Here is a 26,308-nt window from a genome sequence, read left to right as displayed (position 1 = left end):
CTGAATTTGATATTTGGCATGCTGATGAGGTCTAGTGGCAAGGGCTTCTATTCAATAGTATGTTAAACTCTGATTCAAAGATGTTCAAGGTTTGCGGCTTTTGAATGAAAGAAACTATTCCAAACAGAGTATCTCTTTCATTGTTATGGTATTGAGTATATATAGTGACATGAATAGTGGGTTGACTGAGTTTACAGCCGGGGTCAAATGAAATAAAGCAGCTGCAGTGAAAGATGTCCTTTAAACTCAATGTGCAGTAGCAGCAGATATATAGTTGAAAGTGAACCTGCTTCTAATTGTACCTCTGATCAATTTAAAAGAAATCCTCTGGAATTAGTACTTGTGTGGTCTGTACCAGGAAGGGCTACAGGGCATCTTCAGTATGCCCTATTACCTCTCCTTCCCTACATCTGTCTCTGCTTCACTAAATCATCAGCAGCTTCACTTACAGCAGCAATGAATTATAATTTATATATACATATATTTTATGTCTGCTCTTTAACAGAAGTGTAGGAACATCTGAAGTGAAGGTTGCAAACTGTGTCTCTTTTGTGGAGAAGTACTTGGAGGGCGGATGGTGCAGGATGGTGTGAGTGCGCCTTGAAATCACCCACAAAGGGATTCAAGGCACAGCGGTAGCCCTTGGCTGGGGATTGTTATCACTTGCATCTGCTGCCACTGCCTCCAAGACACACTGGCTTAAAAACAGCCCTCCTGGAAACTGTTGATGAAGATGAAGTAATAGTAAAAAAAAAATGCTGAAGCACAATGGTTGACTGAAAGAAAATCACCCCTGCAGAAGGCTGATTGGTAGCTGGCCGGCAGCAGCAGCATGACATTGATGGCATTTCTGGAATAAGATAGAGAGCCTGCACTACGATGAAATGATGGCTGCTATAGCATTGTCTGTGTCGCAATTCTTTGACTTCCCTATGACGAATCCCAGTAACACAGACACTTGGCAGACCAAAGTGGGACACTTTGCGCTATAGAGGACTTCTGCGTATGAGAAGCCAAAGGGAACCTTTAAAAACGAAGCAAGATGTAATGCAGCTTTTTTATGCTCATTCTGGGCCTGTGATAGCTGCAGTGGCATGGATTTGTATCCCAGCTACACTGAAAGGACTGCTGAACTGGATGGAGCTTTAAAGCGAAGCAAGAAAGCTCTGGAAAATCGGCCCTCAAAGGCACATTTCAACTGGAAAGCATTTCTTTTAAGCTGTCACTCCTTGGTTGTTGACAATCCTATTATGGCACCAACTTATTGTAATTAAGAGGGAGAAGAGATATATGGGCAAAAACGCATTCATCGGGCCATCTAAGACACAAAGAACCTTGTCGTTGTTCTGTGTTTGGGGGCAAACGAAGTGCTGAGCAGCCAGATCACCTTATTTGCATTGACATGTGAGTGATGTAAACGGTATCTAGAAGCCAATTTTCCTTTCTCTAGCTGTCCCTCCATCCCTTCACTTGCGGGCACCACTTTAAAGAGACGTAATGGAAAATAGGTTTTATGGCTTTTCTTCTCTCCCATTTTTAGAGGTCAGAGAAATGGAGGCTTCAAAAGAAAAATCCTGAGGAGGTAACGATCCCTCACCTCATCAACCCCTCTGCTAAAGTCTAAATACGTTTTGCACTGAAATTGTGCCCAAAGCCCAATATAAAGCAGCTAGGAGAGGATTGTGAGCGGCAAGGCCATATGCTGCTATTTATTTGTGCGAGAATAAGAGGATTGTGTGTCTTTCTTCTTCACTCTCGCCACAATGGGCAGCTTTTGAAGTAGGAGCAGATGATAGCCGCAGTCCTCGACAGTGCCATCAGCTGCCATTGTCGTAACCGAGAGATGTCCTAAAATTTAGAACTGATGACAGTAATACAAAGCCCCATGTGCACTGTGGGTGAGAAGTGTGCACATGTGGTTATTCTGCAAATGGTATTCTCTCCCTGGGTGCACTGAGGCCAGACCTTTGAACTCTCCTCTCCTGACATGCTCCCTCACAGCCTGGAGTGTGACAAACCATGTTTAAAAAATTAAATTAAAATTAAACTTAGACTTAAAAATTGTGCTAAGATTATTGGCTCTTTATTTACCATGTCAAAGGCCAGTGATGTCAGGGGTCATGGTCTGGCAGGCTGCTCATGACTTTTACTTTGCACGTCTTTGCACCTGATACTTTTCTTTGCCTCTTTGATCTCCGCTCTTTACTCTTTTTCCACATGGAGACATCCTGTGTTACAAATGAAGGTGCTGAGAGGGTCAAAATATCAAGGGCCAGACTGCTGACATACAAATACATAAAGACACTGCTTCAACACCCCACACCTCCAGCAGCTGCATTTCAGGACCATCCTTTATCTTTTCAAAAATGCCCTTCACATCATACTTATATTCTGCTCTTTTATTATCTTATTTACAATTTCAACATGCAATTGAATGTATAGATTATGTTTTTATATGCCAGATTGCAGATTTTCTCTCATCCTTTCTTCATAGAGCAACCACATCTCCTAGAAATTACATTTAGAAACCACTAATTCTTTTAACAGTTATGTTTTATCAGGAAGCATACTTCTGTGGACTTAGTCTGTGGTAATGCTGCCAATATGGAGCACATTATATCATAACAAACACAAACTGAGAGCAATGATTGCCTTAATATGTTGTATCCAACAAATAGAATAAGCATAGAAGTATGTGCTTTGGTCAGTAGTCTGAAGAAGACTTTTATCAACCCGATATGCTTGTATGCAAATAAAATGTATTTTGCATTTTTTAATCATCTAAAAAGCAGACTATAGCAGAGCATACATTCAACAAAACTGTGAATTCTGAAACAAGATTCATGCTTCAAATATACATTGGAGTAAACTTGCATCCAGAGTAGAATACAGCTCACTGTTTGAAATGTATTCAGCATCTGATCCAGGAAGTTCAGTTTAGTAACAGATTAATGCATTGAAAGACTCATCCGATGCCAGAAAACTGCACGGTGGTTTGTAATACAGACAGGATTTTACAACTCTGTAGAGTTGTCACGACTGCAACTACTTTATCTTCAACATGGTGGTCATAACGTGAACACAGTACAGCGTTCACATTATAAAGTATTCCATGAGGAATGTACGACGCCATGCATTTGATTAATCAACATGAATCTGGTTCAGTTCTTTTGCCAAACTGAACTTTTGTGTTGCTGGAACCCACCCAGTACTGGCTCCAGTCAACTGAGATTGCAATTTTTCTCAAACCTACTGTTAGTCTGAACCCCTAGCCTGACTCAGATTTATGAAGTTTGTATTTTTTCATCCTCAAAAGCTGTTGACTTCCAATATGGCTGATAGACCATCTTACAGCGTTCTGAAATAACATACAAAAACACAAAACATGTACAGACAGATGACAAATTTAAGGAAAAACCAACATAAGAAGTCTTAGTAAGATGTTTGGCCACCAAATGCTACCAGAATAGGCTCAATGCTCCTTGGCATTGATTCTAAATGTCTCTGGCGCTCTAGATGAGGGATGGAACATCATTCTTCCAAAACATATCCCCTCATTTGGTGTTTTGATGATGATGGTGAAGAGCGCTGTCCAACATTTCACTCCAAATTCTCCCATAGGTGTTAATTTGGATTGAGATCGTCTCACTGCGAAGGCCATAGAAAATGATTCACAATCACTTTTATACTCATCAAACCATTCAGGGACCCTTTTTGCCCTGTGGATGAGAACATTATCATCGTGGAAGAGACCAATCCCCACCAAGGTCTTAATGTTCCATCAACGAATTAAAACCGATCATTCAAAACAACTACGTTGCATTGATTAGCAGTGACCTTTCCCTCTGAGGGGACAAGTGGACCCAAACTATGCCAACGAAACGACCCCCACAGCGTAAGAGAACCTACAGATTCACTCACAGTGGAGCTCAAGGTTCAGGTTTCCTTAGGCTTTCTTTACCTTACTAAATGCAAAGCATTTCTAGTCTTATGCAGTCTTAGTTAACAAACCTTTGTCTGCTGCTGCGCGTGCATGAACTCGCACTTCAAAAAGACAAACACACAGGTATTATTTCTCACCAGGAGACTACATAGCTGGCTCGGCTCCCCCTCTGTGCTGGTGAGTTAGGCCTCAGTGATTTACATTGTGTGTGAAAGAGGGCGGCTGGCTGTGTCTTGCTGCACAGCACCACGAGGGAAGTAGAAGTGGCCCGTAATGAATTGGTGTTAATGAGCTGTTAACTCTGCTCCAGCCCAAAGCGCTGCAGTAACCCCCGCTGCCTGGCTTCCAACACAACACAAATACATACAACCTCACACCCTCTCACACACATATATACAGACTGGAATGCATACTCTCGGCGCGAAAGCAAGTAGTCCAAGTGCACATACAGACATCACACCACCTACAAACCCACAGGCTCTCTCACGCACACTCCCTCATACGTATGTTCACTGTCACAAATGCACTAGTGCACACATACACGCATTCTTGCGCAAGCACACACATACACGCTCTCAATCCCAACACATACTCAGTCAATCAGCATCTCACTCCCGGGCTAAGCGGGCCCCCGGCTCAGCGGCAGTAAATCTTCCTCATGCTGACATGTACTTGTGGATGGCGTACACCCAGCTGAGCTGCTGAGCAGATCAGAGTCAAATAACATTTGCAAATAATTCTCACTGTTTGTTTTTCCCTAATGGAGAGCCAGGTGCAGGGTTTACCACATTTCACATGAGGTCAAGTGTCAGACACCAGCAGAACTGTGTTTAGACTTTATTTGTGAAGTTATTTCCGGTGTTCCATTAAAGTTTCTGGCCCTCTAATTGTTCTGTCGTAAATTTAACATGCTTGGCTCATGTCTATATGCAGATGCTACAGAGTGTAAACTTATACAAGGGTTCTTTTACTGTTTGTGAGGTTCTCCTGGTGCTATAAGGTTTATTGTAGAATATGCTGGGTTATGATGTACCTATTGCATGTGCAGTGTTTTGCTTTAAATAACTTCTTTGTGTTTTTATCATTAAAAATAGATGCACTCTTTCCATAATGACCAGTACAGACATAGGCTCATAACAATATCTGGGGTACTCTGGTGCATTGTAGAGACAGCTTGCCTCCCACATTTTCCAGGAAGAGCAAACTAATAAAACACAGAGTAGTCAGTGTTTCACATTTGTCTTTGTTGAGTCAGCCTGACAGTGGTGCATCTCCTCTGTGTTCACATGGCTTAATGAATGATGACACAAGTCCTAAAAAGAAGAGTACTGCAGTGCTCTAGTCATTGTCTGTTTATGTCTGCGCAAACACAATCAAGGTAGATTCCTGTACATTTACTTGGTAATTAAATGACTTTGAGTTTGCAAGCCTGTGGCTGTTGAGGCAGGATCCCAGCCTTCCCTCTGCCAGGAGGACAAAGACACGCTCTCTGCACCCGCACAACGCTCACTATGAGCAAATCATCCCAGTACTGATGCTGAGCCAGATAAGCCTGCAGTACGCTTCCTCACACTGTCTCCAGCACACACACATAAAGTCCTGCTGCCTGCGTCTGCTGTGAGAAACTAAGTACGGGAAAAAGGAGTTGCGCTGTTGCAGCGTTTGACTCACCTGAGGGTGTGAGTGTATGTTCGTGGTTTAATATGCGAGTGTGAGAGCACTCTGCTGCTCTCGGTGTCCATGTGTACATCGAAATGTGCTCCCCCACCTAAAGCCTGTTGGAGGCCTATTAATGGAGGATGCTGTTAAGTGATTTTGGAGGTTTCACTGGAGATTGAGGGAAGGAAGAAAGATGGCTGCCCGCAAGGTGCTTTAGTAGTCCCTGGCAGCGCTTGTGTTTTATAGCTAGCAGCTGGTCCAGGTGTTAGCCTCTGCCTGAGCACATACACACACACACACACAGACACACACACACACACACACACACCTCCTGCCTCATTAAGGTTTGTCCTAACAGGAGGGCTCTTTGCGGTTTAGAACTGAGTCTGACTCAGTGTGTATTTTCAGCCTGTGTGAACACACTTTAAACTGCTCGCTGCTTGCCTGGAAGGGGAGGAAGTTAGGAAAGGAGGCAGTGATTGGGGCTGGTTGTCATGCTTAGGCATTCAAATTGCCATTTGTTGTGGCATATAAAATACCTCCAGAAACAACTGCTGCATTTATAGTTTCTCTTCCCAGCGCTAGACAGAGTTTTACAGTCCAGCGTTTACAGTCATTACGAGCACCAAATTTGTGTTCTTGTGTAAGTGACCTTTTACTGCGCAGTCTTTTTTGAGTGTGTTGCATTAGCATAAGCACGGACCATGTTTTTACAGTGTGTTGTTGAGCGCTGTGGTACCTGGAAGTCCACGCCATAAATTCTCTGAGTAATTAAAGTGGGAGGAGACTGTTGTTGTGTCATGCATAAAAAATAGGATTTATGCATTTCCCCTTTTGGTAATCTGTTAATTCTCTGAACTCAACAATGAAAAAATCCCAGTGAGTCACTTTAACGAAACACGGTTGATGCAGCTCAATGAAGCACTGATTAGATGTGTATTAGGGCCAAACTTCTTCCAGCTGGACCCTATGATTGTAGGAACACTCAGGGGAGACCTCTGCATGCAATAATTGTAATTTGGCCATAAGTAGCTTAACCAACGAGGGGTAGGAAAGGGGGCGGCGTGCTGGAAATAAGGAGCACCAAGGGGGAAGCAATACAAGAGATTATCAGTTTGAAGGACACAGTCTCTCCTTTTCTCTTCACCCCCATTATGGTGCTCTTTCCCTCACTGAAGCCAACATTCGCCTCAGGTCAGCCATATCTAATGTTACCGGACCTCTCCTGGCACTGGGATACAGAACAAAAGGGCACCTTCCATTCATGCCCCCCATTCTCTCCCCAGGTGTGCTAATGAACATTACCGAGCGGTTCACTGAGAAGCTAAAAACGCCGGCTGCTGCTGTTCACCCTCCCGCCTCCTGCAGTGTCCCAGGAGGACAACAGACCCCCGTTCACTGTTTGGAGTGTCCGTCCTCTTATTGGCCATGCAACAGGACATGGGAAAGTCATGCCTTTAACTGCGTTGTGTCATTGTGTGTCTGGTGTGTGTGTGTGTGTGTGTGTTTGGCAACATTCATACTCAAACACATACACTCCCTTTTTTCATCCCGTATGATTGATGTTCTCCTGCCTGTGAGCAGGATGACGCAAAAACTACAAGGCCACTTTGCATGAGGCTTGGTGGAGAGGTAGACCACAGGCAAAGGAAGAACATGTTATATTTAGGTGCTTCTTTGATTTAAAGTTGAGAAATCGTACATCATTGAGAAATGAAGCATCATTTATCAGTCTTGACTGCAACTCTGTGTATGATCCAACGGAGTTATGTCATAGTTTGTCATTCACTGCTGCTTGCCTTCGGTTCTCAAATCATGCGTTTGTCTGTGAAGGGGACAGAAAGCGGCAGAGCTAAGGAAGGATTGTGTCCTTTCTGCTACAAAATAAAAGTATATGAAACATTAGAAGTGTCTGAAATTTTTGAGAGTAGACGGGCGTGAGTTAAAGTCACATTTGGGCATGTCTGATGTGTTTTCTTGTGAATTGTAGGGATTTAATCAATGATGAAACAGTAGATATGCTGAGTGTACATGCGAAACATAAACTCTCTGTGTCTGCTCAGATGCTGTCAGAAGTTGCACTTTGATCTCAGGATGAATGTGTGTATTTGTGTCACTTCTAAAACTTCTTCCAGGAAGTCCAACCAGGGTTGCACATTTGTTGAGGCAGACATATTTCAGGATGTGGGTTTTCTGGAGGATTTACATCTTAGATGATACAGTTAGCCACAGTCTGTCTTTGTTTGTCATTAGCCCACTTTCTTTGATGGTTTTCAAATGCTGTGTGTATTTTTCGTGCTCACATGTGAAACTGTACGCTTATCCTGGCGGAGTTGAAAGCCGTTGATGATATCACAATATTATTACAAGCTGACCGAGAACATATGTCAGTGAGGGAACTGAAATGTGAAGCTGGTGAATCAGTATGCAGTTGCAGGGTAACTTAGATACTCCAAGATATTTAGGTTTATGTGCCACTGTGAATTTTGGATGAAAAGACAACAGACTGCAGAAGCTTCGCCACAGGCATATGTACCTATATGTCACTGCATGTGTGGGCGTGTGTGTCAGGATGCAGTGTATAGAGGGGAAGCATGGCTTGGCGAACACTTTGTAGACATGCAGGAACATGACACATAGTTCCTCCCGCGTATCCTCACAAACCACAAAGAAGCAGCATTAATGATAAGCACCTGGATTCCCACAAGTTCCCAGTTAGGTCCAATTGGCAGTAACTGATAAATTGGGATGAGTGGGAGTTAGACTGCAGAGCCTCGGTGAATGAACCCTTTTCACATCAGGACGCAAAAAAGAGCCCAAAAACGAGAGATGAAGAGATCCTTTATACTGGCAGTGTGTTCACATGAGAGGAGACCACACGCTTGAGAGAGAATGAGATAGAAAAAATGAGAGAGAGAGGGACAGTGTCTCTCCCAGACAGCCCATGAGAATCCAATACACTCCCACGCGTCTGGGCTTGTGTGTGGCCCATTCACACACGCACACACACACACACACACACACACACACACACACACACACACACACACACACACACACACACACACACGCTACACGCGATATGTGTCCGTGTTCATCCCCTCCTTGTAACATCAACCCTTCGCTTTCTCAATCCGGGCCACACTCCCCGCCGACTTTGATGCGTTTTTTACTCGATGTGTACGACAATAATCTGTTTCACCCCTCCAAAAGCGTGGGCCATGGGAAGAAAGGCCCTGCTCTCGAGGCTTTGCTTCATCTTTTGCCCCGGCTCTCCAGCGAGACAAAATCGCTTCGTCGGCACCACAGTGCGGTTCAACTGCAGCTGAAAAGAGACGGGGACCAAATCCCTCTCATACACAACAAAACAACACTGTAGCCTTTTCAGTGTGACTGCCCACAAGGAAAAGGCCCTTTCTGTCCGCGGCGGACACAGTGTCTATCTATCTATCCACTCCCCACAGATGTTGACACTGTTTGTTGCGGGTTAAGATGCCCTCTAAAGACCATTGTTTCCCTTGTATCTTCTCTGTTATTGAGTTTTTCCTCTCTTTCTAGGCGTAGGCCGGAGGTAGAGAGGGGGGAAAGCGGTGAAAGACCTCCGGATGGCAGTCAGCGCTCCAGGGGGCCTTTCTGCCCAGAGAGACCCCGGCAAAGGGCTTCATTGTGGGTAGCAGCAGGCAGCCAGTCAGGGCTGTATGCTGGAAGTATTGTGTGGCTGGATAGACCCGAGTCCCTCTCCAGAACAGGGTCAAAGGTTAGCCCCCTGTGGGCTGCTCCATACCTGCCCTGCCCTGTTACCCCCTCCTGACTCTCACAGGCCTGGAGAGACACAGACACATACAATGGAAACCAGTCAACACGGTACTAAGGAGACTCTTAAGATTGAGAGGTAGCAGAGCGGAGAGACTAATTCAGTGTGCTCTCCACTTTTCGATGAATAGGTAATTTGATTAATGGGCCCATGAGAGGGAATAACGAGCGAAGCCGGTCAGAGGCTTCTCTATGCAGTTTACAAGGCCACATCTCAGCACTTCAGTGCGATAAAAATCTTATCGCAGACTCAAAACAAAAACCTTTTGATGACATCTCAGCTATCAACTTTGTTGATGCGGGTGTGAGTCATAAGGTGGTGTGTGTGTGTGTGTGTGTGTGTGTGTGTATGTGAGACAGCGTGGATGTGCAAGTAAGTATGCTTTTGCAGACAAACATTTGGATCTCTGCTGAGCCAGATATCACCCCTATCACCTTATTTTGACACCCCTGTGCATCCAGGGAATGCTTGTTCTCATGCTTCTACGCTCCATCAGCACTTCAAGCTGCAGCTCTGCCTATTAACCACCATGATTGTGGATTATGACATTTGAGTTCCTAAAATATAATCTTCATCTTGTTTTTGACATTCATTACCTTGTGTTGTACTATTTTAATGCGGCCTTGAATTTTTTTCAGTTTACTGATTTCTCTAGCTTCAAAGAGCTTTCTTGATTAGAATATTAGAACTAGGTAGATTTTTGTGAAACTAATAAAAGACAGACAGATCAAATTTGAGTAACTGTAGACAGTTCATATTAGGGTTTCCTACCACTGTGGTTTTCGACCTCTAAGCTGTGGACCAGTGCCTGGCCTTGTTGCATTTACCAGACTGTAACAAAATTATGTGATTTCACAAAATGATCAATTTAATAACAGAAAATCCTTTTAAAACCATGAAGTCCATGATTTATAGTAATTACCTTAAACTGAGTACAGTTTTTGTATTTTTGTATATTGTATTTTTATACTGCTGAATATTTTATTTGAACTAGGTCATCGGTCTGTCACCACCAACTTTCAGCAGTCAGCACATCAATTCTGCATGAGGTTGATGAGTGTTGCTGAGATGTATTTTTTTGTATTTTCTGATCTTTAGCAGGTAACACACCTTTTCTGTTGGATCACAACAGCACTGTGTCAAAATAAAATCCTCAGTCTACAGTTCAGCCCCTTCCTTTAAGAGCACAGTTTAAAGCAACATGTTCATTTACTGTGTATTTGTGGAGGATGGTTTTTAAATTCATACACCAATTTACTTATGAATATACCTATTTATCTCTGGCTGTGAAAATTGCTGGTATTGAAAATACAGCAGAATAGCGTCTTCCAACTAACTGAGTAATTATATCAAAATGTTTCTAACAGCTTGTATGAATATGTAATAAATCTTCATTAGTATTGAAGTTGATCAAGGCCTTTGCAGTTAAACTTTTCTCAAATTACTTTTTACAATTGTTTAACACACTTCAGTAACTCAGAGAAGCTGAAATAATGACTGCTCTTTTCTGGACGGAGACAGTTATTCAACTATACAGCACCAATGTTCAGTGTTTATGACAGGGAGGATTGGTGCTGGCAGTCGTCACTGATGGGTGCTGTCAGCCGTGATGTATGAGTGCGAAGGGGCATCTCTGACCCCAGATTAAGAGTACATTAACCCTCTCCCCAGGCGAGGCCAGCGTGCCTCTTAAAACCTGACCCCTGTCCCCCGACACCACCACAGGGGGCCCGCAGTCATCGCTCTCCCCTCCAAACTCTGCAAGATGCCACATTGTTTCTCCCCTACACTATTGTGTGCAACGTTCAATAATGTGCATTCTGCATCCCTTAATTTTCATGCTGAGTTCCAGGGAATGTCCAGGAGCCTGAGTTGTCGTGTCCAGTCCGAGTGTCGTCCCAGAGGGGAGCTTGACCAGGAGCTGCAGGTAGCCGCCTTGCAGGCTGGCTACTTCCCCTACTGCCCTGCTGCTAGAAATTTGTCGTCCCCCTCCGGGTGTCTTTCTGGGACTGTCAGCCACGGGGCCCCTGATGGGAGATTTGTTGATATGATAACTTGATTAGACTCCAGGATGGATGACATTTTGGCAGAGAGCCAGTCAGCGGCACCCAGGGAGCCACTGACTCATCTCCTTAACCTCTCCTCGGGAGGCAGCAATTAGTGATAGTAATTGGTGAATTAGCAGTGTTGCTACATGCATTCCCTACTTTCTCTCACTTTCCATGGGCTGTTGGTGGACGAGAAGCCGATCAGCTAAAGACTTGGCCAATTTGCACTTTCTAGAGTCAACAGTTCTCCTTTAGAATATTAATTTTATTATTTTGTAACTGAAGGGAAGGTTGGCCATGGTCACCGCCTTTTATTATTTCTCACTGATGCCTCCCTTTATGTGGCTTCATGCCTGCAGTTCAGAAGAGATAATTCAATTAACACGGCCAAGGCCTGCATTTTAAAACCTGGCCTTTTTCGTCTGAGAGATTTGCATCATAAAACTCCACCTCACCGCTGAAGGTCTTCCGATGTTTTATGCTTTTAAAATGTTAAGATTGCAAAATGAAATATACGTTTATTTTCAGACAAGGCCGTTACCTCGACAACAAGACGTCCTCATTGTTTTGTCATGGAAAGTGTTTCATAACTGCACAATGTCAGCTCATTACAAAATACAGACAGTCTGTTAGGGTTTTAACCATGTGTATGTGTTGCCTTTAACTTTTGTTCCTTGAAATCGCAATGAAAGCTGACAGGAGATGACTAGTGGAGGCATAAAATAGGCTTTTTGGCTGCCATTTGGAGATAAATAAGAGAGATATTCTGTTTAAATGTGTCAGATTGTTCCGTAAAGTCTATTTCATTCAAGACTCAAATTTCTTATCTTAATAGTTATTGTAGTTAACAAAATAGTTCTGGTATTTCTCATTATTATTATTCCAAGTTTGACTGTTATTTTATTATTTTTAAATAAACATCAGAAGATTACTTAATTAATCATCACTAAAGTCTAGTAAATCGCCTCGTCCTCCAATCCGGTCTGTGGAGCCTGTCGACTCTGGTGACCTCTGACCCATCACGTACCGTGGGTTTAGTCTGACGTATTCAAGGTGTAACCATCTGTGCCTCCAACACCCCCACAAACCGCCCACGGCCCCTTGTTTCTCTATGGACAAGTCCTCTGTGTCCAGGCCCACTGGGCTGGAAAAGTTGCTTACAGTGGAGTGTTTGTTTGACTTTGTAAACGTCTCGGCCCTGGAGAAAGGTTGGACAGAGGAGTGGCTGGACTCCTGGAGGACACTTGTGTTTTCTCTCTCTTTGTTTTTTGTTCTTTTTGGTTAACAGTGCTGCGGATGGCTGTGGTTCTCTGCAGCTACGAGTTAACTTGTAACACAATAACCCCCTGACACTGTGTATCTTGACAGAACAATAGATAGATAGATAGATAGATAGATAGATAGATAGATAGATAGATAGATAGATAGATAGATAGATAGATAGATAGATAGATAGATAGATAGATAGATAGATAGATAGATAGATAGATAGATAGATAGATAAATAGATACAACCTTGAGAAAACCCGTGTGGTGATTTCCGTCACCCTCAGTACAGCCTGCTGTGATTTGATTGACATTTAAATTTTCTTTTAACAGAAGTATGGAAATCATCAAAATTTGAAGGCAACATTTTGTAACCAGGACATTTCAAGATGTTGCAACACATTCACAATGAAGAGAACATCTTTGTGCCTACAGTGACTGTGGCTCTGCTGTTACCACCCGAAACAGGCTTCAGATTCTGATGTATATTGAACAGATGATCAGTTCTATGCCTATGTAATAGAATGAGTATACTGATCCTGTAGTTAAGAAGAAGTAGCAGTAACACACCATAAAAGTACTTGATGGAATATAAAAGTCTTTCCTTTAAGGCTGTAATAAAGTAAAATAAAGTATGATCAGCAAAATGTGCTGTAAAGTATCAAAAGGTGCTTTCCAACTAACTGCGCTATACAGTATATATTAAATTGTGTCCTTATTACCAACCCTTTATAGTGTAAGCTACGTATTAATGTTGGTTGAGGAGCAACTGTTCTGAGCAGCTTTATATACTGTTGGGTGGTTTAATCAGTGACAATGTGTTGAATTCCAGAAACTAGTCAAAAGATTGTAAAATCTTAATCTATAGACTGACTACAAGCTGTACTGCTTCTGATGGGACTTTTTTAAAGGCCCAGAGCAGCTCTGGGCTCCTCTGATGAGGGGTGACATAAACTATGAGTGCACTTGATATAAGATGATTCTGTCCCAGAAATCTGAGCAGAACCACTTCCGTCAAATGTACAAGTGCACATCCATGACCCTCATTTATTTTTCCACCATTTGCATGCCTGAAGTTTCCCCGAATAGCCGCAGCATTCACTGTGTCAGCCTGCTGACATGTGACTGTCACTCGAGGTAGACCAGCAGACTGAGAAACATCTTTTGAAGGGAAATCAGTGACGTCCGTGTGGTTTGAATCATTTCTGATGATTGGTGTACAAATCAGCAGCTTAACCAGCTAAACCATGTCTCAAAGCCTTAACAGATGGAACTGTGGTGTCCACACACACCCGGGACATTCTCTCAGAGTGATGTGTCATCCTGTAGTAATGACACCACAAACAAGCTGAGCGCGCATTAAATTTATTCATCTTCATCATAATTCATTATTTCCTTTGCCAGTGGAACTTGTTTTGTCTTGATGCTCTGGTAATGATTCAGTATTTTGTTTCACTCTGACATTAATTTTAGCGGGACACTGAACTGTGGTGTTGGTGATATGTATATAATAAAGTGAAGAACGTGGTACTTGGTGGGTGGCAGCAGCAGGGACTTGGCTCAGCGGATCAGGAGTAAAAAGTTTCACTCTTAGTGGGAAAATACTGCCATCTAGTGGGTACAGTCAAACTTTACTGCTGAAAAGTAACTAAGAAATAACCCCCAATTATTATACAGCTCTGCCACCAAAAGGCTTATGTAAGTATGCGAAGTATGCGGGACCTTTATGAAATTGAAGGAAAGACACACTGATCTGCCTTCTGCAGTTTATCTCTGTAAAACTAAACTTAAATGATCTGTTCCTGTGTATATATTTTTTTAAAGGAAAGTCTTTTGTGATACAAAAAACGCATAAACAGAAATTGTATTTAAGGTATATATATATATATATATATATATATATATATATATATATATATATATATATATATATATGATGATCTTCAAGGGCTGAAGTGAAAATCTATCCAAAGTATCCACTTTCAATGTATCTTATGTTTCTGGGTCAAACAAACAAGTTCTTTAGGCCAACACAACCTGATTTATAGCAACCAAATCTTTGGCCAAATCCAGATTTGACTTACACGGGACAAGTTAACATCTCTCTTCTGATGCAAAGTTGTTTAAAACAGAAATTACAAAACAGAATACAAGCACTTACTGGGAGAAATTAAATAATGAATTATATGGCACACAAAATTCCTGAAATTTGTCAATAACCGAAATTGCTGCCACCTAAAAATGAAACAGCACCAGGTATTTTTATCATCGTCAGTGTGTTTGTTTTTCTTATCTGACGATTAAAATCCATCCATCCATCCATTATCTATACACCGCTTAATCCTCACTAGGGTCGCGGGGGGGGGCTGGAGTCTATCCCAGCTGACTCGGGCGAAGGCAGGGGACACCCTAGACAGGTCGCCAGTCTGTCGCAGGGCACGATTAAAATCTTAAATCACTAATGTTTCAATTACATCTTGTTCAGTTTGCAGATGACAATGAAAATGTGTACAATTATAAAATTCTAGGTGCTGTTTTGCAGTGGTACTCTGTTGATATAAAGTTTATTAAACAACTTGTCTCAGGTTCTCTGGGGAAATCTGGTCCATTCAGAGGAACACCTCCAGGTCACTGAATGACCAACCACTCCGGCAGCATTCCTTCACAACAGGTCAGCAGCTTCTCTGTACTGGCCCGAAGAGGAAACTAAGTCAAGTTGATATTAGTGCATTGCAACAGTGCATTTATTTTGCATTTTACTTGTTTATAGTGTAAAAATCAAAAGATCATCACTGAATGTCCTGTCTTCTAGGTGCTGCATCCCCAGTATTGCTGCAGATTCCATTTGACACCAATGTGACAGAAAATAATGTGCATAGGACCGTTGTTCCCTCTAAGCTGCGCGCGTGCGCACTGCTGACACGGTCTCCGCGCACAGAAAATCTGCGCTGCGCACAAAAAAAAAAATAAAAAAATAAAAAAAAATAAAAATCCAACCTAAATTGTAAATGAAACGGGTACCCGTATAGCACAACGCGTTGAGTGGGTGACCCATGTACAGGGGCTGGTCCCTGACGCAGCTGGCTCGGGTTCGATTCCCGCTCGCGGCCCTTTGCTGCATGCTGCTCTCCCTCGACTCTTCTCCCCTGTTTACTTTCTCTCTCACTGCGCCTATCTAATAAAGGCCAAAAAAATAACTTAAAAAAAAATTGTAAATGAAATAAACACCTAACAATTCATTCTGTGCTATTTTTCAATGTGAGTCAGTGAGTGACTGGTTGCTGCAGCCAATGATGCGATTCACATACGTATTTACCATAGACTGTATATAATTGTATTTACGCAGCTAATCAACGTCAGGCGTCCTTATGTGCAGCCACCATTGTTGTCATAGATATGAATGAGTAGATAGGACACGCCCCTTTGAGCTACGTGCTACAGCGAGGCTAAGCTAGTGGGGGCAAAGTTTCAGTGCATTCCGTTGATGTAGACGGCGTGAAAACGGAAACAAGTATACCGTCTCACTGTGCTGCATACAGTTACACACTGCGTCGTACGATTGAGGAGAGACAGCGAGATCCCAAAATGGCTTTGGCAAAAGCCGTTGCCATATGGCAAAAGCCATTGCCATATGGCAAGCCATTTTGCCATATGGCAAAAAGCCGTTGCCATATGGCAAGCCATTTTGCCATATGGCAAAAAGCCGTTGCCATATGGCAAAAAGCCGTTGCCATATGGCAAAAGCCATTTTGGGATCTCGGCGCTGCTGCGATTGAGACAAGGAAACTTGGAATGACTTTTCATAGGTAAGAATAGTTTTTGGCTCTTTTTTCATTATGAAATCTTGTTGAGAGCTTCCAGTCTATGAGAGCTAACTAGTTAGCCACTAGCAAAACACTAAGGCGAGCTAGCAGCTTGACAAGCAAATACCAGACGATTAATAGTAGCTGTAGTATAGTTGTACAAGCAGTAGTAGTAACACTAAAAGTACAAGCAGCAGTAGTAGTATAAACAGCTGTTAGAGTCATAGAAGTAGTATCAGAATTTGTAAAAGTATTACAAGTTGTAGTAGCAGTGCCAGTATCAGCAGCAGTAGTGTACTATCACTACTACTAGTAGTAGTCACATTGCTATTACTACCACCAATACTACCAATAGTAGTTATAAAGCCAGACTCATGTATATCCAGATTACCATCTATGTTCTTCCTCCAAACCCATTTTATGATCGGGATTACAGGCAGTTCTTTAGGACTGCTCTCAAATAATTCAAATGTTACTAAACAAGGTTATACTTATCAAATTAAATAGCTCTGGTCTCCAGTATATTGGCGAATTCGGTTATTTGTACTTAATTTATTAGCATGATTTCTTTTTAATATGTTGTGTACAGACTTAATTACTTCTCTGTCTACTTTTCTTACTCCATGTAGGTTTCCCAGAGACTATGGGTTGAGGAGGAATTGGAAGTTTGTCGGCTTAGACCTGGTGTCATTCCATCAGTGTTAAACTTCCCGGCTCATCTTGGAAGAGTACGTGCCAGAAAGACCACGACCAAGCAGCCTTGAGATCTTAGGCAGCGTCTCCCTGAGGTGGGTGTCGATGGTGTTCACAGTCAGGTCTGTGGTAATCCCGTCAAAAAACAAAACAGAAAAAAATCTAGATTATAAATCAACATGTAACCAAAGCACTGTGTATAACGCCATAGTATAGGATGTAGTTCAGAAAATGTCAAAGTATAGTATGCTTTACTCAAGAATAGCATAGTATGGCCTGTAGTTCATAGTACAGCATGTTGGCAAGAAAAACAAAAAACAAAACATAGATTATTATGTGGTTCAAAAAGCGCTAAATGATAGGATGTTGCCTAAAATTGTCATGTATGATATATGGTTAAAAAAAATGTCATAGTGCAGTATATTGTCAAAATAGTATGTAATTCAAGAAAACAGTATAATATGTCATCTAAAAAATGCCATAGAATAATAATTTCATTGCACAAGTAAAAGTATAGTAACTTTTAAAACTGTTCGAATTCTTATATGTTGCTAAAAAAAACAAAAAAAACTAAAACAAAAAAAAGTCACAGTAATATGTCAATTAAAAAAGCCTATAAGTATAGCGTGTTGCCCAACAAACATCATAGTATAGCATGTCGCTCTAAAAACGTCACAGTATAGCCTTTAGTCCACAGCTGTCAGTAGGTGAGGAGAGACAAAAACAGTCCAAACGCTGGTTTCCAGAGGGTTAGACAAGAATTTATTTGAAAGAGTAAGTTTACAACAACACAACATGTGAGGGGGTTAAAAACAAATGGGTGTTAGTAAAATAAAAATAAATAAACAGAACTAAAAGTGAACTTCATGTTGACATTGATGGGCATTCCAACCAGGAACAAAGTAAAAGATAATCAATACGAAAAAAAAAAACTCTTCCTGTTCACCTCTTAAAACCCAAAAACACACCGCAGTAGCACCCTAAACTAAAACTACCAATGGGTTTCCTGTTTTCCTTTCTGAACAATTCAAAGGTCCCTCTCTATCTCCCCACACATCCACCAACCACTGGAACACATCTCCAAAGTTCTGCCGGGCCAGCTCAGCTTCCCCTCAGAAGAAGTGCCGCCACCTGACAGATGAAGAAGCCTTTTGAGAGGCAGCTGGCATCATGATTGGACTGTACTTTGGTCTGTTCCAATCCAGCTTCAGCTCCAGAGACGGCAGGCGGGACGAGTCAACGGAGGCCGGGTGGACGAAGGCATGCAGCTGAGTACAATCCAGAAAACAACAGAGGAGGAGTGCAGCAGGCCCAGGGCCAGAACAAACAGAGTAGCATCGTATGTCTCTTAGAAAACATCATAGTATAGCCTTTGGTATGAAAAAACGCCATCATATACATCGTATATTGTACAAATAACAAGTCAAAGGAAAGAGACATACATTGTAGAATTGTAGTAATTGTGGGCTGACTGATTTACTGATTATCAGTGTTTTATTTTTTACTGATTTACGGTAATAAATACATTTAAAAATGGTGGTACTTTGGCTCTGAACCTTTATCTACCTGTGGTCGCTCTGTCTTCTGGAGTGATTTGATTGGTTATACGTCACGAATAAAACTCCTTTAACTTAACATCTGTAAGCAAAACAAAAACGTATCAACAAAGTTTTCTGTTAGAGTTTGTGTTCTTCTAAGTTTAACTCAAAATTTTAAATACTTTTATTGACTGCAAATGAATATCTACTCCAAATATCTCACTAATAATCATTATCAGACTTAAAAACCCACAAAACACCCCTCTATACTCAACAACACTTAGTACAGTCCGGTTCCCCCTTCTGTAAATCTGCTTGGAATCTTTCACTTCCTGTTTGTCAAAGTGGCCTTCTACCTGGACAGGTTTTGTTGGAGCTCATGCAACAAACATTTTGGGTAACTGCACTTTAATATGGATGGATGACACTGAATTTGGGTCTGTATTAATGAGATTGAGTTAAGATGTGTAGCTCTGTCATTAAATAGGAAATTATTTCTCAGAATTTACAGAGAAAAGTCTGAAATGTTTGCTAGGTTAGCGTCCCACATGTTCTTTGGCTCAGCTAAAGCTAACTCTCGCCAACTTCTGGATTTCTTGAGTTGCTTGTTGTTAAATTATCTTGCTAGAGGTGCTGAAGCTCAGAAAGTCTGAGATGTTTGTTCAAAATAAGCTCATTCTCAAGTCTGATCTGAACTGTTCTCTTTTGTTTGAACTTTCCCTAAACTTAGGAATTAATGACAGAGTAGCACATCCAGACTCAGTCTCATTTATGTAGAGATTAAACTTCAGTGTCATTCATTGATGTTAAAGTGCAGTTTTCCAAATGTTTGTTGCACATGCTCCCGACCAAACCAGTCCAGGTGGAAGACGATGTGAAGAGAAAGCTCCAGAGGATGAATATCACACATTTACTTTGAAAATTAATGTCCTTTAATTAGACATTGTCATGCAAAAGTTGGATTTCCCTTTGTTGAGTGCTTTGTTGATGTTGGTTTCTAAATGTTTTCTGACACTCTGCCCCAAAGATTAAAACCTTTTACGGCTCACAAGCTGCAACAATTCACACACTATCAACTGTCTTTCTGACTAAACTAAGATAAAAAGTGAAAAACTGCCTGATTCCTGCATCATGAATGTAAATCTTTTTGGTTTTTATGACAGTAAACTGAATATATTTGGGTTTGACATTTTATAAACCAAAACAAGAAATGAATTACTGGAGTAAACGACAGATTAATGGACAAATAAAATGTGTTTTCTAACATATATGGCTGAATTACTCCAACATTACAAGATACATACAATTTAAATTCAATTTTATTTATATAATGCCAATTACAGGTCAAATTGTCTCAAGATGCTTTATTTTTATATTTTTTTGTCATATTTAAAATATGACAAAGTAAGAAATTTAAACCTCTCGAGTAATCCAATTTATTATTTAGTTTTTAAGAGACTAATTGACAATTCCAACTTTCTCCACTGAAACTAATAAACATGAGGTCAAATAGAAGGAAGAGTTTTAAATACTGCAGTCCCACGACGACAAGAATAAAGTTTCTCAACAAAAACTAAATCTGCTGGTGGATTCCATGAAAGTCTTAATAAAGGATAATAAAGTGTGATACTAAAGGTTTGTGGGGCTAAAAATCTCAAAGTAAAGATATCGAGTTGAACATCTGGATGGAGGTTGATAAAAGTTGACCTTCTTTCATTTCTCTGGAGCCGACTCCATGGATTTTATGGATGGTGGTTAAAGACCTGCTCTTCTAGTGGTCTTCCTTCTAGTCGCTGTAAAAAGTCAGTCCATCCTGGCCGACTTCAACACCTCTTCATGACAACTTGTTCTGCCTCCGACCTGGTGGAAACTCAAGAAACTCGGGAAAACCTGTCGAGAGTCGAGGAACTCCTCAAGACTCGAAGAACTCGTGGGGCGGGGGAAGGTGTGGTGGGTGGTGGGGGAGTAGAGGGGGGAGGCCGCCACCCACCTCCCCGCCTACTCTCCGCCCTGACCCCACCCAGACTCCACCTTGGCTCCTCCCATGTGGTCATTTGGAAACTACGATGTCAAAGGGACGACGAAATTATTTCTTTTCATCTGATCTGTAGCTCAGTGAGTTAAGGATTTGCCTATGGAGCTGCAGGTCGCTGGTTCAAGACCAGACACTTCTTAAATTTTTTCAAAATCCTGGCAAAGACAAAGAAAGAAAAAGGCCAGTGCTGGGTCTTGAACCTGCGACCTTCCAGTTGGTAGTCACTCTTCTTTTCCCCTGAGCTACTCGCTCAGATACTAATTCTTATTTTTTTTGCGCATTTATCATCTATTTTTTGTCGTTTTCGAGTTTTTTTTTTTAAATCAAATCTCGACTCGACCGTTTTTCTCAGGAGGTTGGACTTCGGCCTTTGTGCTGGAGGGTTGAACCTTCAGTTCCAAGACTTTCCAAGCCTCCACACCTCCCGAGTCCTCAGGACCTGAGCTTTCACACAGTCTGAGGGCTGAAATTTTCTAAGTCCCACAGTAGTTCTCTGTTGGATTGAACTTTCACACAGTCCAAGGACTGATATCTTCGAAGTTCCTCAGAAGTTCTCTGTTAGTTTGAACCTTCAGACACTCTGAGGACTGAAATCTGAAAAGTTCTTGAGTAGTTCTCTGTTAGTTTGAACCTTCAGACAGTCTGAGGACTGAAATCTTAAAAGTTTCTCAGTACTTGTCTATTAGTTTGAACCTTTCCACAGTCTGAGGACTGAAAACCTAAAGGTTCTTGAGTACTTCTCTGTTAGTTTGAACCTTTAGACAGTCTGAGGACTGAAATCTTAAAAGTTTCTCAGTACTTTTCTGTTAGTTTGAACTTACTGGTTAACAGAAGCCTTAAAACTTGTGACCATGAGTCTTGATTTCACATTTAGACCATCCATCTGAGTTCTTCTCAGACTTTCACCTGTGGGTTTTTTAGAAATCCTCAACAAACTTTGATTCTCTTCACTGAACATTAAAGTTTGTGGAGATCAGAAGGTAACATTAGTTTGATCCATGCCTTCAACCTCTAGTGGACTTTATCTGGAAATCAGTTTTCTGAAATGAGTTCTTAGTAAATCTGTGCACAATCAAACCAAGAACATAGAAAGAGGAAATGTTTGAAGAAACAACTTGATGTTTTCATTTCAGACTAGAAAACACTTTAAGGCCTTTATCAGTTTTTGCTCTTTTGATCATTTTATTGTTTCTTCTGTTTAATTTGATCTTCTAAAGTTTAACTGGTGCCCTTTCAAAGGTTTTATCTTTAGTTTGATTCTTCTTAAATGTTTAGTTTTGCTCTTTTCTCACCTTTTATTCTGTTCTAATGTCTGATCTGATTTCAAAATGTTTTGTCTTTTTAATGTTTAATTGTTTTTTTTTTTTTCAAATGTTTTATTGGCTTGTTTGAAAAATTTCCTTTTCTTTCCCAATGTTTCATTTTTCGATTAAATATTTAAGGTTTTTCTTTTTAAATGTTTTACCACCCTTTAATGTTTAATTTTCTTTTTTAATGCTTCATTGTATTTTCTGTTTAATTCCTATTTAAAGTTTTATCATCTTTAAGATTTAATTTTCTAATTAAACATTTCATTAAAAAATTAAATGTTTTGTCTTTTAAAGATTTAATAATCTAATTAAATGTTTTGTATTTTTCTAATTGTGTAATATTCTTGTTTAATTGTATTTTTTAAATGTTTAATTATCTAAAATATTTCATCTTTAATGGTTAATGTTTTCGTTTAAATTTTTTTGTTTAATTTCATAATTACATGCTTTGTATCTTCCGTTTAATTGTCTAATTAAATATTTTGTCTAATATAATTTAATTGTATTTAATGTTCAATTTTCTTTTTAAAAGTTTTATTATATTAAATTTTTTTTTCCTTTGATTTAATTGCTTTTTTACTGTAGTTTATTTCTTTAATCTTTTTTTCTGTCAAAATTTTAACCCCAACCTTAAAAATGAAATAAACCCTTAAATCACAATGAAAATACTTCTGTTTTCACAATCATGAGTTAGTCAATTATTCAGTTTATCAGTTCAGCTTTATTTGTTTAGCATCTTTCACACAGATGACAAAACTAAACAAGCAAAGAGAAAAAACTATGCTAAAACTATGATTAAAACTCAAAAACAAACAAAAAAGATTTAACATCATAATAAAATATGTTGTGTCCAGGGGATGGAGGGAGTTTATTGAAGTCTTCTTGGGCTCACATGGGAAATCACTTAAAATATAAACTTGATATTCAGTCTAAGGAAATTGCAGAGTGACAGAAGAACCAACAATATCTCCCGTTTTCTCCTTCAATGAGTAGACTCTTCTTGTGCTTTCAGACCAAAGAACTACAGACTCTTCACAACCTGCTCAAACTCTTGGTACAGGACCTCACCACACGGGTCAAGAAGGTTTCCATCTCATTTCTACTCTGAAGATCACCTTCTCCTGCTCAAACTGCTGACAAATGTTTCTGCTGCTCTAAAGTCTGGTCTCTAGAACTTCCTAAAAACTCTCAAAGTCTCTTCTGCTGCAGGTTGCTTTGTAGAACTGTTGCAGAAAACCTCACTAAACCACATGGAGGGGCCTCAAGATAGTCGTCCAAATGAAACCATACAAAAACCAAACTAGCACAACCCAAACGCTAAAGTCTCCTGCAGCCTACCAGAGAACCTCTGAGAACAGAGAATCAGGACAGGAACTCTTACCTTCTGGACAACCAACGTTGGTTCACTAACAAGAATACAGAATGTGTCCGACCAAAAACCTCTGAAGACTCACTACAGCCAAGATAAAGACACAACTCAGCTGCATCAAATCCACTAATCACTGCACACATTAGCACCATGTGCTAACTGTGGCTAAAGAACCACATTTACCAAGACAACTATCTGGTACAAAGCCCTAAAACACACCAAGAAACACATTAAAGACGATTTTACTGCTGGAAGCTGCAAGCCAACGTCTAAATAACAAACTAAAGCAACAGAGCCAAACCCGGTTCACTGGTGAAGAGAAGCAGAGGAAATGTTTGTCTGCAGCTAAATAAAGCAGGAAGACACTGAGCTGCTCAGGTGTTCCTGATAACACTGAGCTGCTCAGGTGTTCCTGATAACACCAATCAGCCACCTGGACAGCCAATAGGAACACAGCTTACTAGAAGTCCAGAGGGCTGGCTTAGTGAAGGAAATTTAGTTTAAAGTTGAAGCAGAAAGTTAACAAAGAAAGTTGAAAACCACCTTCTGATACCTGAAATCTCTGAGTTTTCACACAAAGAACACCTGAACATGTCAAACTGGTTCCATAGTAGAACCATCATTGTAAAAACGTCATAGTATGGTGTGTTGCTCAAAAAACATTAGGACCCGGCTGTCAGGGGACAAACATGTAAGAAACATGAGAACAGAGAGAACCCAACCAGTAGGTCACAGTTTATCATCCCCCAGTCATCTCCTGAAGTCCATATGGTGAGAGACATCAGTATCTGGTTGTTAATTTACCAGAGGATGCTTATAATCATGCTGATGTGGTCTGTACTCTACAGTATTTTAGTGACTCAATAAATGCCTAAGTTGTTTTCTTAAAATGCTTTTTAGTTTTTAATAAACATTTAACAGTCTATATGTAATCAATAAATGGCCTTTGCCTCTCTAAAGAAAAATTCACTCAGAACTCTGATATGTTACCAGTACTAAATAAATCAATAAATACATGCATACACACAAAAATAAGTTAATACATTAACTGTGTTAAGATAAGATTTAGATTTTTAAAAAAGTAGTTTATGTTTTTGCAGAATCCAGTATTGTTCACTGGTTGGTCATTACATTTTATTAGTTTGATTTCACTGTTTAAAATGATGCCACCTCTTTTCAGACAGAACCTGTGATAATAAAACAATACAAAATTTTTAGTTCCGTGTTAATAAAGCACTTGAAGCTTTAAGTATGGCTAAATGCTTTTTTAAAAATTAAATATATCACTCCTTAGGTGGTAGTGGCCCCAAGTTCAGTAAAGTTGGAAAGATATTCACAGATTCGGACTTCCAGCATCAATAACTCATTAGATATAGGTTGTCAAAACATAAACGGTGCCTCTTTCCCATTGTTGCAAGGCAGACAATGTGCTACAAGCCCAGTTTTATCAAAAGTAGCTGTCTTTCAAGCTACAGGAATAACATTGGTGTCTATGGAGTGAACAGGGTCCGTCTGCAATTTGCAAAACCGCTGCAACAGTAAAGAGAGACAAATATTCAATAACTTCACTCTTATACATTGTAGTGTCACTAAAATCACTGCAGCCTTCAACTGGCTCCTGTTGACAAAGTGTTTTAACAGAAATGTAAATGCTGTAATTTGATTCTTTTAATGAACCATGTAACTTGAATGGATGTGATGCTGGTGTGACCACAGTGCACACGTCTGATGTTGCTCACAGTGGTCCAAGGGACGCTCAGGGAGTTTGTGTGTTTGCTCAGACTCAGGAAAAATTACAGGGAACATTGCATAGGACCAAAAGAAGCTCTGACGCTAAAGACTCGGTTTTGCCTCCAAAGATTCTGATGGCCTCTCATCTGTCTTCTCTGAGAAATCCGCTGTCATACAAGAAAATCACAGGTTGTGAAATGGCACCACACCTCCTCACTCAACCCATCACAGCATGAAATCAGAAAATGGTATTGCAAATGGAGATAAGATAAGCTGGACCAGCTACTACATGTTTGTTCTCTGAGTCTCATAGATACAGGGCAAGGTTGTTAGTATCAATTTGGTGTTTTAAAATGTGAATTCTACTGATTGTTTTCCTGATTTTACTACAGAAAGCTGCGTTTGAGTAATATAAGCTGAAAAAAAAGACTTCACAATTGAAATATTTCCTGATGCAAACAAGCATAACATTTAGAGAGTAAGATTAGGCACTAGGAAACAGCTTGTTTTTCTGTAGAATCAAAAAACACTCTCTTGCAGGTTTCACTACCTGACATTTTCCAGACATTTCTACATACAGTGATCTCCACCTACCTGCTGCTATCTGTCACTTGGCAGAGTTATGGAGAGGAAAAAATGTGGATACTGTTTGTGCATCGTGCTGCTGTTGTTGTGATTTTGAGATCACGTTCAAGAAAATACAGTATTTCAGACCAGGTAAAGTCTTCAACCACCAGATGGCAGCAAAAGAAAGAGTTTCAGGGCTGAACAGATGACAGGATTTATAGCACATAACACACTGGTGCAAATACTCAGAGGAGTGTCTCTTTTTGTTGCATGTCACACTCTCTTTCCTGTATGTTTCCACAGTTTATTTATTGAAGGGGCAAATATGATACCTCCCAAAACACTAAACATTAAAAAAAAGAACTGAAGTTTGTGGATTTGTCCACATACTGTGTCTGCACTAACAGGAGTCAGATGAGTAGGAGCAAATAAAAGCTGTTGATGACTAAATAGAACATATCAATGATAAGGAGAAATGTGTGTGTCCAGTCAAAAGGACAGAAAGTTTAAAAGTAGCATCTGTGGTTAGACT

The 26,308-nt window shown here is 40.5% G+C and overlaps 1 protein-coding gene and 1 long non-coding RNA gene across 4 annotated transcripts in view; both read left to right on the top strand.

Annotated features, from left to right (window-relative positions):
* Positions 1-26,308, top strand: part of LOC129350376 (kinesin-1 heavy chain-like) — a 118,930-nt gene that overhangs the window by 7,760 nt on the left and 84,862 nt on the right. Inside the window, exon 2 of one of the 3 annotated variants that reach the window (XM_055016745.1) lies at positions 23,122-23,193. The exons of the other annotated variants lie outside the window; for them this stretch is intronic. Coding sequence (XP_054872720.1) covers positions 23,122-23,193 — 72 coding nt within the window. The remainder of the gene's footprint in view (positions 1-23,121; positions 23,194-26,308) is intronic. 3 annotated transcript variants of the gene reach the window in all.
* On the top strand, positions 16,506-18,763 carry LOC129350379 (uncharacterized). The gene is made up of 2 exons (XR_008603762.1): positions 16,506-17,321; positions 18,260-18,763. It is a non-coding gene; the product is annotated as an uncharacterized LOC129350379 (long non-coding RNA).

Source organism: Amphiprion ocellaris, chromosome 2, assembly GCF_022539595.1.
Source record: "Amphiprion ocellaris isolate individual 3 ecotype Okinawa chromosome 2, ASM2253959v1, whole genome shotgun sequence".
NCBI lineage: Eukaryota > Metazoa > Chordata > Actinopteri > Pomacentridae > Amphiprion > Amphiprion ocellaris.
Note: the sequence above shows the minus strand (reverse complement) of the source record. Positions and strands in the feature narration are given on the sequence as shown.